Raw genomic sequence first — 16,163 nt, 5'->3', positions numbered from 1 at the left:
ATTCTGTGACTCTATGAATAAAAAAAGCTTAACAGAACTACACAACTCTAATAACATATAAATCACAAAATGAAGCAAGAAGTGAATTTCATTTTAGTATGTTAACAGAGAAGTTCCAACACCAAGTGATACTACCCTCTTAAATACTCTCAATGTATTCCAGTAGTATACTAGTAGGAGGTTAAATTTAAACAAAGGCTTACTTCCAAGCTCTTTCCTAATGTGCTGCTGACTTTAATCAGAATCGACTGTTAAAAAATACTTTATTTTATACTGAATCCTTATAGGGATTTCACTAGAATAAAATAAAGCAAAATAATGTTCTGCTTGGAAAAGTACTGTCAAAATGGCACCTAAACAACAACTGTAGAAGCTAAGGATAAAACGGTTTTTCACTTTGTTCCAAGATAATGAACATTAAATGCGAAAAATAAGTTTGATCTTTATTCATACCTTTCTTCCACAGGTTGCGGCAAATGCGGCTGCTCTATGACATTAAGATACAGCGAGTCTGCTGTTTTAATCTGACAGGCCTGTACAGTCAGATATTTGAATATATGCACCTTCCCCTTTGTACAAATCTGTTAGACAGGAAAAAAAAAGATTTACAAGGTTTACATGTAGAAAAAAGGAAATGTATTTCAAATTTCACTTAGTGTAAAACTACTTGAAAACCAACTCATATGCTCACAATAGAAACAATGTGAAGGAAAACATTTTATTTTTAAAGAATTGATTAAGAACAACTTTAATAAGTGAATCAATTGAGAGAACCGGTATGGATACTCTGAGAAAACAACAAAAGAATGTATTACATTTAAAAAAAATCCAAATCCTTTCATAAAGTAATATGATTAATAAAACATATTTAGGCCTATTACCAACTGTAAACTAAGTCATTATTTTACAAAATTAGTCAACATTAACATTTAATTAACCAACACGTCCTTTACATACTGTCATACTGGTTTTATGGTGTTCAAGCATCTTTATGAGGCATTTCACTTGCCTTTACACTGTTTTATTTGACTGCACTCTTTAACCCACATGCTTGCTGGAACTTTCTGCATATGTTTTGAGCTTAGTAATTGCATCACCATGGGTAGTTAAAGAAAGGAATTTCTCTAATGTAATAAAAACTCCCAAGCATTTCAACAGCTGCTGATCTAAAACAATTGTACTAGATAAACTTTGAACCTAGGGTCCAGTAAGTCAACAAAGTTGTCCTTAAGCAGCAAACAGAAGTTCCATTTATTATCATTCTCAGCATGGTCTACATTCAGAACAGGATCTTAATCTCCTTCTAGTGTAAATTTCTTGTCATGAACAAAGTAAAAAAAAAATTAGTCATGTGGATTATGTTCTAGGCTGCCAGAATATGTATATATTATATACAGGAAATCATAGCAAAAACTTTCTAGAAATGGGCTTTTATTAACTCAGAACCCTGAGTTGGAAGACTGTGACCAGGGAAACAAAATCCTAGCCAGCTCTGAACATGTGCAGGATTTGCTGCTCCAGTTGGATGCACATGTCTTCAGGGCCCAATGAAATCTTCTCCTCTGAGGACAAAGAGGCCTCTCAGAGAGATTTTGATAAACTGGGCTGGGCAATCACCAACCATGTGAAGTTTAACAAGAGCAATTCTGTATCTGGGACAGGGCAGTCCTGGATATGTATACAGAGTGGGGGACAAGAGGCTGGAGAGCAGCCCCATGGAAAGGAATCTTGGGGTTCTGGTCACTGGAAACCAGAGTCAGCAGTGTACACTGGCAACCAAAAGGGCCAACCATGCTGTGGGGCCCATCAGGCCCAGGACTGTTAGGCAGGTGAGGGAAGGGATTGTACCACTCTGCTCTGAGTTGGTGCAGCCTCACCTTAAGTCCTGTGTACAACTTAGGGCACAACATAAGAAGGACATAAAACCATTAGCGAGTGCCCAAAGGAGGGCTACAAAGATGGCAAAGAGTCTAGAGAGGAAGACATATGAGAAGCTGCTGAAGTCCCATGGTTTGTTCAACTTAGAGAAGAGGGACCGAAGAGAGGCCTCATGGAAGCCTACAGCTTCCTCATGAGGGAAAGGGAGGGGCAGGAGCTGATCTCTTCTCTCTGGTGACAGTGACAGGACATAAGGGAAAGGCATGGACCTGCATCAGAGGATGGTCATGTTGGGTATCAGGAAAAGGTTCTTCACCAGAGGGTGGCTGGGCACTGGAACAGGCTCCCCAGGGCAGTGGGCATGATCCCAATCTGCCAGAGTTCAAGGATTGTTTGTAAATGCTCTCAGACATAAAGATTGAATTTTGGGTGGTCCTTCATGGAACCAGTAGTTAGACCTTGTGGATCCCTTCCAACTTGTGATACTCTTATGATTCCATGATTTATCCAGGAAGTACCCGACAAACTTCTTTTTCAAAGTTATACACACAGTAAGTTTCACATGGAGATAGGAACAACAAAATGAATAGGTAGCTAACAATGGAAATCTTCTAGAATAGTGTTGGTTCAAGTGGTGTACAGACACACACAGAATATAGGATATTTTGTCTTGCCTATATATCCAGAACTAATGTCTGTGATTACTCGAGTTCAGACACCTGCAATTGCAGAATATGACGTTTTACAGACGAAGTTATCATCCACCCAATACTACGGCACAATTTAAATGATAGATGTTACTTACTTGTGCTGGTGGAGATTGCAAAGGATTGTTCTCAAGCAGTAGTACTTGTAACTGTGCCATCTTTCTAAAACAAATGGGAATCACAAGCACCTTATTGCAGGAAAAGTCGAACTTTACCAAGGGAAGCTGTACTAGTTCTAAAAGCAACAGAAAAGACAAAAGGTATTATATAAATCTTGTCATGGTTTTGTGATTTTCGGTTATTGGTATTCCACATCATAACATCATGTAGTGAATGTACCTGGTTCTCAGAGGAGAAGGACTACTATATTTCCCAGGGTACTTTTCTCCTCTGTTACCATTTTCCAGACAGAGGGAAAAGATAAAAGCTTGCAGATCACGAGACCTCGTCCCTTTTTTCCGCCGTCTCTCATCCTGGCAGCACCTCGCTCTCCAGCCATCTTATCGTCAGTAGTAGAGTAAGGCCTACCTTGATTTTGGGACATTCTCTCTCTCTGCATTGGATTTATCAGCTTAAATTGTAATTATATTGTATTATAGTGTGTTGTTTTGCATTCTGATATCTTATTTAGTAAATTAGTTTGTTTCTCCTCAGATTGTTGCCGCTGTTCTTTGCTCTCAGGGCCATCTCCTTACCCTTTTCCCCTTTTCCCTTTTCCCAGGGCGTGGGCTCGTGGGTCCCCCGTCCCATCTGTCACAGAACCGGGCCAAATGCCCATAAACCGTTGACATATCTGTACTGATTTTTGCCATAAAATAATATTTCTGAATAAACTTTTCTTCTCTGTGCCATCAGAAAAGAAGGAATATTCCTCATATAATGAGAGACAGGACATAATATCCTCTTGCTTTTTTTTTTCCCCCTCTTTTTAAAAAAATACAAATTCAGACAGGAATTTTTCCTCTATTCTATACAGGAAAATGAAAAGAGTGTTATTGATACACAAACGACAATAGATTTTAAAATACTTTGCAGCAGCTGACAGTTATCTGCATTCACAGGTAAGCACCTGTGCGGCATAAGATACCTAGAATAATAAAGACAATTAATTAAAATCTCTAACGTTATTGTCTCCAGACACACAGCGAACTCAAATGGAAAACACTGCAACACAAGGCAGTTATTTTCTAGTATTACTTACTCACATGATTAAACAATACTTAGAAAATACTAAAAAAAAAGTCCTAATGCCTTTATTATAGATTTTTCCATAACTTATACCTTGGGGTAAAACTTCGAGGTAATTTCTTCTGACATTCAGTTCTTTTAAAGATTTCAGTAGGCCTATCTGCTGTGGCAAAGTTGTGATTTCATTGCAGCTGACATCCTACAGCAAAAGAAACAGAAATAATGAACTTTTGGCTCCAAAATGAGGAACTGTAGCTAATATGTTATTACCACTGTAACTTTTTATTAAGCTGAAAACATACTACTACCTGCGGCCTGCCTTCAGTGTGCAAAACAAGATGTGTGAGAAACTATTTACACATTATTCAAAACTCAGAGCAAACATTTATTTAGAAGTTAATTTTGAAAGTTAATTCTCTACAGAGATTCAGAACACTTTATGATGTTCTACCTTTCTGTTCATTTGAGTATTTCAGCACCATGATTATATAAAATGTTTTGGGATGATGTATAAAACTGTTACTGTGTGGATTTGAGTTTTAAGACGATTCTTCTAGAGAAAATACTTAAGCAAAATTTAAAAATAAAAAGCAAACAGTAATACCCTTCTACAATAATGCTCAGAAAAGGCATGTATTTGATCAAATAGTAGGCCACACTAAAACAGGGCAGGCCTTGCTTGTTATTACAAGGTATATAACTTATTACTGTAATAGCTCATTCTTATGAGCCTAGACAGGTTCTAAGCAGGTCCGATTTTCATGGCTAAATGAGAATGGCATCAAAACCTGTGGCTAAATGCCAAGTAATCTGTCAATTTCAGTCACATTCATTTCTGAATAGAAAACAGAAAATGCCCTCCATCATACGAGATCCAAGTGGGGTAATGCCAATTTTTCCTGAACAGATAAAGGGTAAAAGACCTTACAAACCTCTTTCAGAGGGTTCATGGCTACTCTTAATTGTTTCAGATGAATTTATACAGTACATGGGAACTCTTCAACTACAGAATTTCTAAAAGTCAGCCAGATTTCCAAGTCCTCTCTTTGAAGATGGCTGCTTTAATACTAGTGAAAAGCATTACATTAACTCTCTACCTTCAGTCCTAAGAAGTGGTTAATAAAAACCAACAGTAATAGCAAGATCTGATCTGGCAATGACACTCTTTTTATCAGACATGTTTCTTCTCATAATCTCACTGTTGCCAAAAGTTCCTTCCCTTGTCAAAACAGAGTCAGGAAATTTTAGCTTTTAGACAAGGAAATTAAAAACACCAGTTAATGAGTGCTTCTTTTACACAAACTATGGTGCTGTAATTGCAGTGTTCCTAGATCATTTATTTTTAAAGCTTACTGTCCTATTTTTAACTTACAAACTTTAAATGAGTTTATAATTAGATGCTCATTTTTAGAGCAAAAAAATTGAAATTTAAAGTCACCTTGTGGTAGAGAAACTCTAGATCAAGTACACTTACACGCACATCAGAACAAGTCAGGGAAACAGAGTTTTAAAGGAAGTGCAAAAAGAATGTCTGGCAGCGCATAGCCTCAAAACATCCACACAAAAAGACTAATCTCTTATGACAGCATGTCAGTATTCACTAGAGCTCTAAAGACAGTTGTATCCTGTATTCTAATCCAACTTGAGATTTTTTTTAGTACTTTGCATAAATAGAGAGATCTATAACATTATTTCCAGTTATACTTACTAGACTTCATGTGTATGTATGTGACAGTGTTTATCTTAAACCTTCGAGTTACTTAATATTGCTTCCATTATTGCCAAAGTCAAATGCCTACGTTTTCCAAGCTAATTACATTTTGCAGAAATGTGACAACTAGCAGTTTGGAACTTCACTAGGTGGGCATCCACAGACAGTTGAAATCAAGTCCAAACTACTACTCAGGATCTAGGGGTTAGTCTTTGCTGATGGTCAGACTTCTTGCATTAATGTTGTTATGTCCTCATTGGTTATTTCCTGGCATGACAACACAGATAATTTCTCACAATTAGAGAAATGTAAGGCTTCCTGAAATTTAACAGAAACTTCTGTGGCATGAAGCTCAATGCTTTTAAGACAGCTGTCGGACTACACAGAAGAACCCTACCCTAAAATTTAAAAGAAAATGAAAAAATTTAGAGCATGTAACATACCAGTCATTCAGTATCACAACTACAAAATGTTTCTAAATATAAACATGTAATAAAAAAGAGAAGGAAGAAAGCAATTGGAAAGTCCTGACCTAACCTGCAGCATAACTGCTGTTACCTTTCCAGAGTGACCACAGAAGTACAACCTGTTTCAAAAGTTAAATTAAAAAAGAAAATCCATTTGCCATGTACACTCTGATTTTAATGCAAGCAGCCTAGGAGAAGCTGTAAAACACTGAAAATCTGAGGGTGCTTGCCAAAGTGCTGGTATTCCAAGAACTGAATGCAGCCAGTTGGTGTCTGCCATCTTTCAGGACTGATCCCTTGGGCCAGGCCAGCATCAGTACTGTGTGCGACCAAAAACAAGAGTGTGCCCTGCCAAAGGGCTGGCTGGTAGCGTCACCTGCAAGCCACATGCTATTCAGGCTGGCACTGCTCTCACACAGCTGAATGTTTTGTGCAACAACTGCAGCATGAATTAATCTTTTTTTTTTTGCCCCTCTATTAGTTCTAGAACAACAGGCACCTTATTATCTAAGCTGCATCATGGTAAATATAACAATCCAGATCAGCTCTCAATCCAGTGCTTTATTACAGTTTAGTCATTTCCAGTTCAATAATGCAACTTATTTCACTGGAAATGTATGGAGTACTCATGGTAGTACCAACCTAAGTAATCAGGGCATCTGAACAGAAGCACGTCTAATCTAACAAGATTTGTTATTCACTTTTTCTTCTTTCTAAAATCACAAAGAGATAGAATCAGACTTCCTGCAGATTAACAGTTCTGTTCAGTCATTCAATCCCCTAAATTAGGATGAGTTAGGATGTGTTTAATAGTGTTCAGCCATGAGTAAGACAGGACCTATAATTTCTTACTGAACCTATTTTAAGCACAATAGAAACAATGCTACAGTCTGACAGGTAATTCAATCAAAACAATCTCAGTAACCTAATGAAATCCCTTATGAAAAGTACTTCAAACTGCTAGATAAGATCAATTATTATTAATGCTTAAAAATCAGCAACAATAAAGCCGGCAGTGTTTAACGCGGGTATAAAAGGTAATTGCTTCCCACCCCAAACCAGATTCGTTACAATAAATAGCATAAGCCTGACACCACAAGGTGTTGCACAAGGAAAATGCAAGAAAGGAGAAAGCCCCAATCGTTGTTGCTTCATTCATATATGAGGAATCAGCACTGGCTCCTAAAGCAAGGTTAGCTCAACAGAATTCAGTAGAGAAACTATTACTATAAAAACATCAACAGAATAAGCAGGTACTTTCAGATACCAAAAAGATGCACAAGATAAATGCAGCCAATAGTGACATCAGCAGCTGGGAGAAAGTTCACATGTCATTGTTTTGCTCTGCATAAACTGGCAGTTTCAGAAAACTGTTTGTTTGCCAACTGAGAGGTCAAGGTGAACAGAAACAATTACAAGGCATTACACATATGCCAGAGAGAGTTCAGGAAGCATACAAAATAAAAAGAGGCGGATAAAGGGGGAGGAAAGGGAAGCACTCACACATAGAATTTCTACATACAAACTTTAGGAAACCATATACAATTAAATAAATTTTAAGTTAGGTACCAAAAAGTTTCTGCACTATCTGATTCTCATTTGTTAGACAGTGTATTATAGATGGAATACTACTGCATGCAGAAATAGTAGTCATCCAGTCAGCTTTGAAAAACCAATAGGAATATAGTCTGTTTGTAAATCTGTTTAGACAGGTCTTTGAGCAAAGCTGCATGACAAAAATAGTGAAATAAAATGCAAACAGACTGATAAGACCAATATCACTAGCAGAATGCAGTGTGGTAAGCAGACAGCACTGAGGGAAAGGAAGAGAGGTGGTATCGGAGGACAGCACAGCTTGGCAGAACCTGATGCCAGAACTAGAAACTTAACACAGCAAAGCAAGGAGCCAGAGCATGTACTCAGTACAACTGGTAAAGAAATTAAACTTAGAAGCTGAGTTTTGAATGAACAAAGGCAGCAATGTTGCTCAGAATGGTCCTGAAGAACAAAAAGAGAATTACTGTCACTACTCAATACACTTCAGAAGTTAAAGATTCTTTAACTGACATTATATATGAGGCATTTGTTCCAATATCTTTGCAAAGGGTATTTTACTGATTCTAGTTAAATACAAATAAAAACAAAATAGCAAAATTAGTAACATACCAGTTCCATTAACTGCTTTAGCTGACCTATCTCTTCTGGAAGGGAACCTAGCTTATTGTTACTTGCAATTAAGACTTTTAGAGGAAGACCACACAGGCAAGCTGGCAAAGATGAAAGTTGATTTCGACTGCAAGAAAACAAAGAAAGAAAACAACCATTAAGAACACCAATGACTTTCTACTGCATACTTGCATGAAGTTTGAGTTGTATAACCCCTTCATTTTGATGGGTCAGATTTGCTGCAGATAACATACAAGCTTTGGAATTGCAATCATTAGGAAAACATTTGTGGATCAAAAATACCTGCAATTACTGACTAAACAATATTGTGGAGAATTACCACTCTGGAAAAAAAAAAATGTATTACATCATTTTAATAACAATTTAACTGTGATTTTCATCTACAAGAGCTGTTTCCCTTCCTAATAAACACCAAAAACTGAGTTGAGACAGTACTTTGCAAGTATTTAAATATCCCTGTGTTTTCACTACAGTCTAGTCTATATGGCTTTTGGTTGAACTGAAAACGAACAGAAAAGAATTCCAGATTAACTGGTTATTTTCCCAGTTCCTTTATAGTACATTTATAGCTGAAGATCACTTGGTACCCATTGCTATTCCTTCATCCTCGCAGACATCTCAAACTTAGCAAAGAACATTCTTCTAAGAAATCAAAGTCCGGAGGAAAAAAGTATGTATTATTTTAAGTGAATCCTTTTTGCTCCTGGTCAGTTTCTTGTTCACTGGTTAATGAATATAAGCCATAACATTATCTCCCTCCTGCGCTGATCACACTGCCTGTGTGGGATAGCTAGGGGGTCAGGCCCAGCCAGCATGGATTCATGAAACGCAGGTCCTGCTTGACCAAATTCATCTCCTGTGACAGGGTGACGCACCTGGTGGATGAGGGAAAGGCTGTTGATGTGGTCTACCTAGACTTCAGCAAAGCCTTTGATGCTGCCTCCCACTGTATTCTCCTGGAGAAGCTGGCAGCCCACATCTTGGATAGTTATACTCTTTGCTGGATAAAGAATTGGCTGAAGGGCTGGCCCCAGAGAGAGGTGGTGAATGGAATTAAATCCTGCTGGTGACCAATCACGAGTGGTGTTCCCCAGGGGTCGGTGCTGGGGCCTGTCCTCTTCAACATCTTTACTGATAATCTGGATGAGGGAATTAACTGCACCCTCAGTAAGTATGCAAGACACCAAGTTATGAGGAAGTGTCGATCTGCCTGACGATAGGAAGGCCCTACAGAGGGATGTGGACAGGCTGGATCGCTGGGCTTAGGCCAATAGGATGAAGTTCAACAAGAACAAGTGCCAGGTCCTGCACTTCGGCCACAACAACTCCATGCAAAGCTACAGACTTGGGGCAGCACAGCTGGAAGACTGTGCAGAAGAAAAGAACCTGGGGGTGTTGGTCAACACTCAGCTGAACATGAACCAGCAGTGTGTCCAGGTGGTTAAGAAGGCCAATGCCATCCTGGCTTATATCAGAAATAGCGCAGCCAGCAGGAGCAACGAGGTGACTGTCCCTCTGTACTCAGCCCCAGTAAGGCTGCATCTTGAATGCTGTGTTCACTTTCAGGTCCCTCACTACCAGAAAGACATAGAGGCCCTGAAGCGTGTCCACAGAAGGGCAACAAAGCTGTGAAGGGTCTGGAGCACAAGTGTTATGAGGAGCAGCTGAGAGAACTGGGATAGTTCAGTCTGGAGGAGAGGAAGCTTAGGGGAGACCTCTCCACAACTACCTGAAAGGAGGCTGTGGCAAGGTAGGATTGGCCTCTTCTTCCAGGGAACTAACAATAGGATGAGAGGTAATGGCCTCAAGTTGCGTCAGGGGAAGTTGAGGTTGGATATGAGAAAAACCCTTCTTCTCCAAAAGAGTGGTCAGGCACTGAAACAGGCTGCCCAGGGAGATGGTTGAGTCACTGTCCAGGGAGGTGTTCAAGAAATGCGTACATGTGGTACTAAGGAACATGGTTTAACTGGCAACACTGGTGGTAAGTGGACGATTGGACTAGATGATCTCACAGGATTTTTCCAACTTTAATGATTCTATGAAAAATAAGTGCTAGTTCTATAATGGTGACATTCAAGGACCAAAGAAATGCCCCAAAGTAGTTGTTCATCAAAAACTATCAAAAGCATTAGCAGTCCTGTTCGATCTTCTTCAGAATTATCCACAATTACTACAAAATAGTCCAGAACTGCCATCTCAAATAACAAATTGTTATTGTTGCATAACATATCACATAAAATGATGAAGTAAGAAACACAGTTGAGAACACATTCTCCAGTCACCCCTTAAAGCTATGAAAATATAAAAACTAAAGCATCGTAATCACTTCATAAATGTGAAGCTAAATTTCCCAGAGTGATCCACTGTATGAAGCCTTGTCTCATCCATGATGGCAAAACAAGCAATGCATAAACTTATCCTATGTGCAAGAGTTTTGAATTCCCAGGTCTCCCCAGTGATTTGCCAAGACAGTTAGAAATTTTTATTCCACTGGAGAAGAAAATAAAAGCACAAAAAGCATCTTATTTGTGAAACTTTAAAATCAATAAAATATGTGTTGTCCTTGTCTATTTTCTCTCCAAGAGTCTGAATGGCCTAGCTAGAACGTGGGTGTATTTGTTTACTATTTTAATACTCAACTAAGGAAGCCTGAAATCAGAGAAGGATCCATTACACAGCAGATCTAGGACCAAAAAATACATAAATAAAAGTAGATATCATTTTTAAGTTCTATCCAAGTCAAACTGAGGAAGCTCAGAATCAAAGTGTCTATTCCGTAGATCAGACAAAAAATAAAAATGAAGAAGTAAAAAAACATTGAACTTTGACAGAACTCAGAAGCAACCCACTGAGAGATAAGGAAGAGCACATAACCAGGGTAAGTGAACAATAAATTCTTGTGTTTGCTTAAAAACAATTTCCTGAAATAAAACTTGTATATAGTTTTGGTGTTTTTGTGGATACCACTCATTTTTTTTGGCATTACTTTCTAATTCTGTTTAACATCTGGGCTTTCCTGGTACGAGACATGAAAAATATTCATTTTAGATCCACTGTCTTTTTCTTGTCAGGACACAACATGACTACAAAATCACTCCCTCTTCTACAGGCAGCTTACAGTGTTCAATTTGTATTGGGGAAGGTCATATCCAAGTGAAGAGAAAATTATTTCAGGAGATTTTAAGCTGAGGGAAACACCTTTAATTTGTAAAACCTGTAAATTTTCCATTTGTTTAGAATGTCCAACTTACTGTGATATGTGATAGCAACTTTCGAGTATTTTGGATTTGAGATGACTCAAATTCCATCACTACACTGAGATAATTCATTCTAACTCCTAAACATTTTTTATGCAAATTTAATTTAATTCAGTCTTAATTTCTTTATGCACACCTAACTGTAACACTACTTCAAAATTACAAGTCCTACTCTTCACATGTGTGCAGGTACTCAGGACACATTCTGTTTCAGTTTTTAAAACCAAAATTAGCGTTCCATGGCACATGAACCTCATTCTTTAATCCCATATTATTATACCTTCACTATTACAGTTTTCTACATACATCCAACTGCAAATAAACCTCTGTGCCTCTCTCAAAAGCAAAAACACATTCAGTTGCACTTTAACCAATAGAAATTCTCAATATCGATTAGTATACATGCAGTTTTCCTGGAAGAGAGACAGAGGTGCCTGATTCTTAGCCAATTCTTCCTAAAAAAGGTAGCAACTACAAATCTGTCATAAGAGGAGGATATTAGAAGTCACACTTTTCTTGTCCATCCCCCTTGAGGAAGGCATTGGTCCTCTGTCCCTACAATAAGCACACCTACCTTCACAAAACTTATCAAGGGGGAATGAAAAGAATCCAACCATACCATTTTAATCAGCATTCTCAATTTGTTCAAAGAATAAGGGAAAGAAAAGGATGCATGCTACTTAGCCCTTCCTTAAATATTTTTTTCATTTTAGCCTTTACAACATCTTCATACAGAGAGCTATATCAACAGGCAATGAATTTTTTGCATTACTGTTTGCAATAAAAAGAAAAAAAATGTAGTCAGTTGTTCCAAGAACACAAAGTGCAGATAAAAATTCTTGACGCATTTGCAAATAAACAGAAAATGTGGTAAACAAACTTACCTCAAATTTAAGTAAGTTAGCATTTGTAAATTCACTATGGCATCTGGTATAATTTTAATACAATTGTGGTATAGATTTAGTGTTTCCAGTGACACAAAATGGCACAACTCCGTAGGTATCTCCGTTAATCTGTTCTTTGATAGATCTGAGAAGAGAGAAAGTACTTTTTTTTAACCATCAGAAATATATATTTTGAAAAATTGTGCTTCTTTATTAAAATCCTAAAGCCAGACAACAAATAAAGCCAATGTTTTATTATACAAAATAAAACTAGCCCTAACCTTTAGAACTTTGAAATGGAACAGACTGTGTATAAAACAGCAAACATTCAATTAAATTTTATTCGGTCTAATAAAAAGTAATTATTTGCAGGATTCAATATGTTGAGAAAATGCTTGAAACCACAACCCAGTAAAGACTCCAAAGCTCACATAATATGTCTCAAGACTGATACATGAATAGATATGTGCAAGAATAACCATTTTCTATCATCAGAAACCGCATAAAAGCTGTCTACTCATACAGTCAGACTGATAACATAACGTGATCTGAAGAATGCTCATCTCCTAAGCGGAAGGAACAGGAATATGCCTGAGCAAAAATAAAAAAACTGAAAAAAAAAAAACCAGAGATGCCTGATGGGAAAGATACAAAGAAAATGCATCTTAATGAGCCCCTCACATCTTTGCTGCCACTAGTTCAAGGCTTGTTTTGAAGCTTACATTCTTTACCTGCAAAAAGGTAAAGGATCCAAAGTTTAGCAGACACATTTCTAGAGTGTTGATGATTCCTCTCACCTCTTGAGGACCATGAAATAAGTAATTTTGCTTTTGTGAACAAATTGGCAGAAGCCTGAACATCTTCTTAACTTTAACATGTCAGGCTCAGTTTGCTGTACAGAGGCACAGCTTGAGCTCAAACCTATTGCACTAGGAAAGGTTTATCACTTTTGGTTTTGTTCCTGTTTCCCACAACACAAGCTGCAATTCAGCACTCTTCATTCCCCTTGTCAGTTTCTACTCTGCTTCACTTCCGACAGTAGCCCAGTCTCACTACCCCAAACTTGACCAAGATGACAGCAATGGCCAACAAGCGCATAAAGGGAGAGCAGCCCTGCCAAATCAAATGGTAACATGGTTGAATTGGGCACCTCAGTCAAAATTATTCACCCTTAAGTTACTATACAACAGCAATGATTGAACTACTCTGCTTCGTCTTCAGGGACTTTGATGGCGGTTAGATGCAGCATTACCTCCATTTCTACTTCACTTCTGCAGTCAAACCAAGAGGCAGGAACACTGTGAATCTTTAAAGTGGGAGAAAGCTCTTCAATGATCCTTTGTTTCAGCGCTTAATCCTTTCCTGTTTCCCACGTGAGTAACATGTCATTCCAAAAAAAAAACTTACCGCAGGTTCCCTACCCTGCTGCCCTAATATCTGATAATAAATACAGCTAGCAACAGTAGACCAACATGTTATGACTAAGAACTGTGCAACAGTTCTTCCTATTTTACAATTCGGTCTCAAAGAAAATCTTCCCCTTTTTTAAACCACACAGTGATGGTGTGACATCCTCACACCATCACTACCATTTCCTCCCATAGTGGGGATGGTACAGGGTGGTTCCAAAGAGTAAACCGAAACTCAGCCCTAGGCTGAAGAGGGCATTCAGGGACTTGGGTGGTACATGGGGAGTGGTCTCTCACCCTTGGTCTGATGCTCCCAAAGTGATACAAACATCTAAGACTGGTAACAAAACAATGTTACTTCTCTCCATGCTACTAAAGCTGCAGCCTACCGCCCAGACCCCAGCTTCATGTCTGTTCTCATTTCCCTTCACATCAAATAAAAGGGACTGCTGACACTACTTTCCACATATCCCTGAAAAATTCTCGGACATCCAAGAAGTGGAAGAGCAACTAGATTGATCCTATTCCTCTAAAAGATATTAAAGAGCACAGCAAAATTGTTATTATTTTTATCACTATTTTTAATTTTTTTAAAAATTGTTTTTATTGCTATCCTTTGTTCTCAAGGGCTTCAAGACTGTTAATCTGAAGAAGGACAAAACAAAATACCCACAGATGATAGCAGACAAAATCCTTCCTGTTATCCTTACAACACCGGGTTGTTGGACACAATGCGCATACAACAAAGGAATTCAATTAACTTACAACAAAGGAAGTCAATTATTTATTATTGTCCAGTTATCACAGTTTTCGGTTCATTCCAACACTATTATATCTACTGTGGCTTCCTAAATAATAAGAAAAGAACTGTATCTGCTGAGTAAGGTGGAGAGGTTGTGGAGTCTCCTCTGGAGATACGCAAAACCCGCCTGCGTGATTTCCTGCGGAACCTACTGCAGGGAACATGCAATAACAGGGGGCTGGATTCTCTGATTTCCAGAGGTCCTTTCCAACCCCTACAACTCTAACTGAAAAGATATACATTTTATTTAATACTCTTATTTAATTCCATTAGTTTTGTTCCATCAAAAAAAATGAGCCACTGCACATGATGCAGGTGAGAAGAAAGCCTAGCAGCTTCTAGATGCCTTTGAAAATTCCATGAAGTACATCTTAAACACAGAAGAGTAAGGGAAACATTCTGCAGATGAACTTCATAATAGATCTTATTAACATATGTAAACATTTACACAAACCTCTGAATGTTACATAATTAGTTTGATATTACTTATACCAAGGTACCTTTGTCTCTTAAGTATTGCAAGTTCTAAAATAAAATACAAAGGATTCATCGCTGTTGAGCCTGAACAAAACTGCACAGTTCTTTGAACAGTATGAGAAAAAATAGCGTTAGCATTTTGTTTCTGTCACAATTCAAAATATTTTCAGAAAGTTTTGCAAATGTTTTATTGGGTTCGTTACTTCAGGAAAAAGAAGCATGCAGACACTTTTTCAACAGCTTTTGAAAACATTTTTAAAATACAGAAGTAGTTGGCAAACTTCTACTTTTTTTTTTTTTTACTGTGTTTTTTTTTTTCAGCTCCACATTTCCCAAATCACAAAGCTGCACAACTCCCTTGCTTCATTAAATTGAAAAAGTAACACCCCAGGGCAACTAAAAATAATGCCATTATCGTACAGACTTGCATTCGCTACAGAAATAGAAAGGCACAGACAGATAGGATTTGGTAGTCTTTAAAGGAGTTTTGACTAAGCTGATTATAGTTTTTAATCCACAGGAGATCTAACAAATCCATTGTGGTACATTAATGGTCACTAAAACTACACATGGGTTTAACTTAAGACCACTACTTCCTGTTATTCCATTATGGAACAGGCAACACCAACACAGACAAACAGCCCACTGGTGGGGAGGGCACCAGAGCAAGCTTTGTGTGTTTCATATGGAATACACCATTCATTCATTCTTTAATTTCAAACGCCATTTCGCTTTATTTCACCTCCTCCTGCCAAGAACAAGTTTGTTAAAACTCCAAAATAAAGGAATGGAACACACAAAAAATAAGCAAGCCAGTTTAGAAAAATATCAGATGGATTCTTGATCTTTAAAAGAATCACTCCAATTTTGGAGCAACGACACTGCTCTTGTACAAAAAATGTTACTATGTTGGAAGCTAGGCAGGAACTACACGAAACGAGCATTTCCTCAGCTGGGAGTGAACAGTGAAAAGCAAAAGTTGAGGCCATTAAGGAGCGACTCACAGCTGGCTCCAAGCCACGTTTGTGGACTGGGCACAGGGCTCCAGGCTGTCATCAGAGCAGAGATGCCTGAGCCCACCTTCAGGACATAATCTTGCAATTCTTGGAGCCCCAGTGAAATCCCACTGCTGACCGCAACCTTTGCAACTGATTTGTTGAGCAGCTCGTAGACCATACAGAGCTTTAAGACCAGTA

General features: G+C 38.1%; 1 protein-coding gene across 8 annotated transcripts in view; it reads right to left on the bottom strand.

Annotated features, from left to right (window-relative positions):
* Positions 1-16,163, bottom strand: part of LRCH1 (leucine rich repeats and calponin homology domain containing 1) — a 120,322-nt gene that overhangs the window by 52,832 nt on the left and 51,327 nt on the right. For all 8 annotated transcript variants that reach the window (XM_021376066.1, XM_021376012.1, XM_021376040.1 and 5 more), the window contains exons 2-6: positions 12,280-12,424; positions 8,118-8,244; positions 3,867-3,972; positions 2,684-2,820; positions 454-581 (exon numbers count right to left, since the gene is read on the bottom strand). In XM_021376066.1, coding sequence (XP_021231741.1) covers positions 454-581; positions 2,684-2,820; positions 3,867-3,972; positions 8,118-8,244; positions 12,280-12,424 — 643 coding nt within the window. The remainder of the gene's footprint in view (positions 1-453; positions 582-2,683; positions 2,821-3,866; positions 3,973-8,117; positions 8,245-12,279; positions 12,425-16,163) is intronic.

The sequence above is a fragment of the Numida meleagris genome, chromosome 1, assembly GCF_002078875.1.
Source record: "Numida meleagris isolate 19003 breed g44 Domestic line chromosome 1, NumMel1.0, whole genome shotgun sequence".
Taxonomy (NCBI): domain Eukaryota; kingdom Metazoa; phylum Chordata; class Aves; order Galliformes; family Numididae; genus Numida; species Numida meleagris.
Note: the sequence above shows the minus strand (reverse complement) of the source record. Positions and strands in the feature narration are given on the sequence as shown.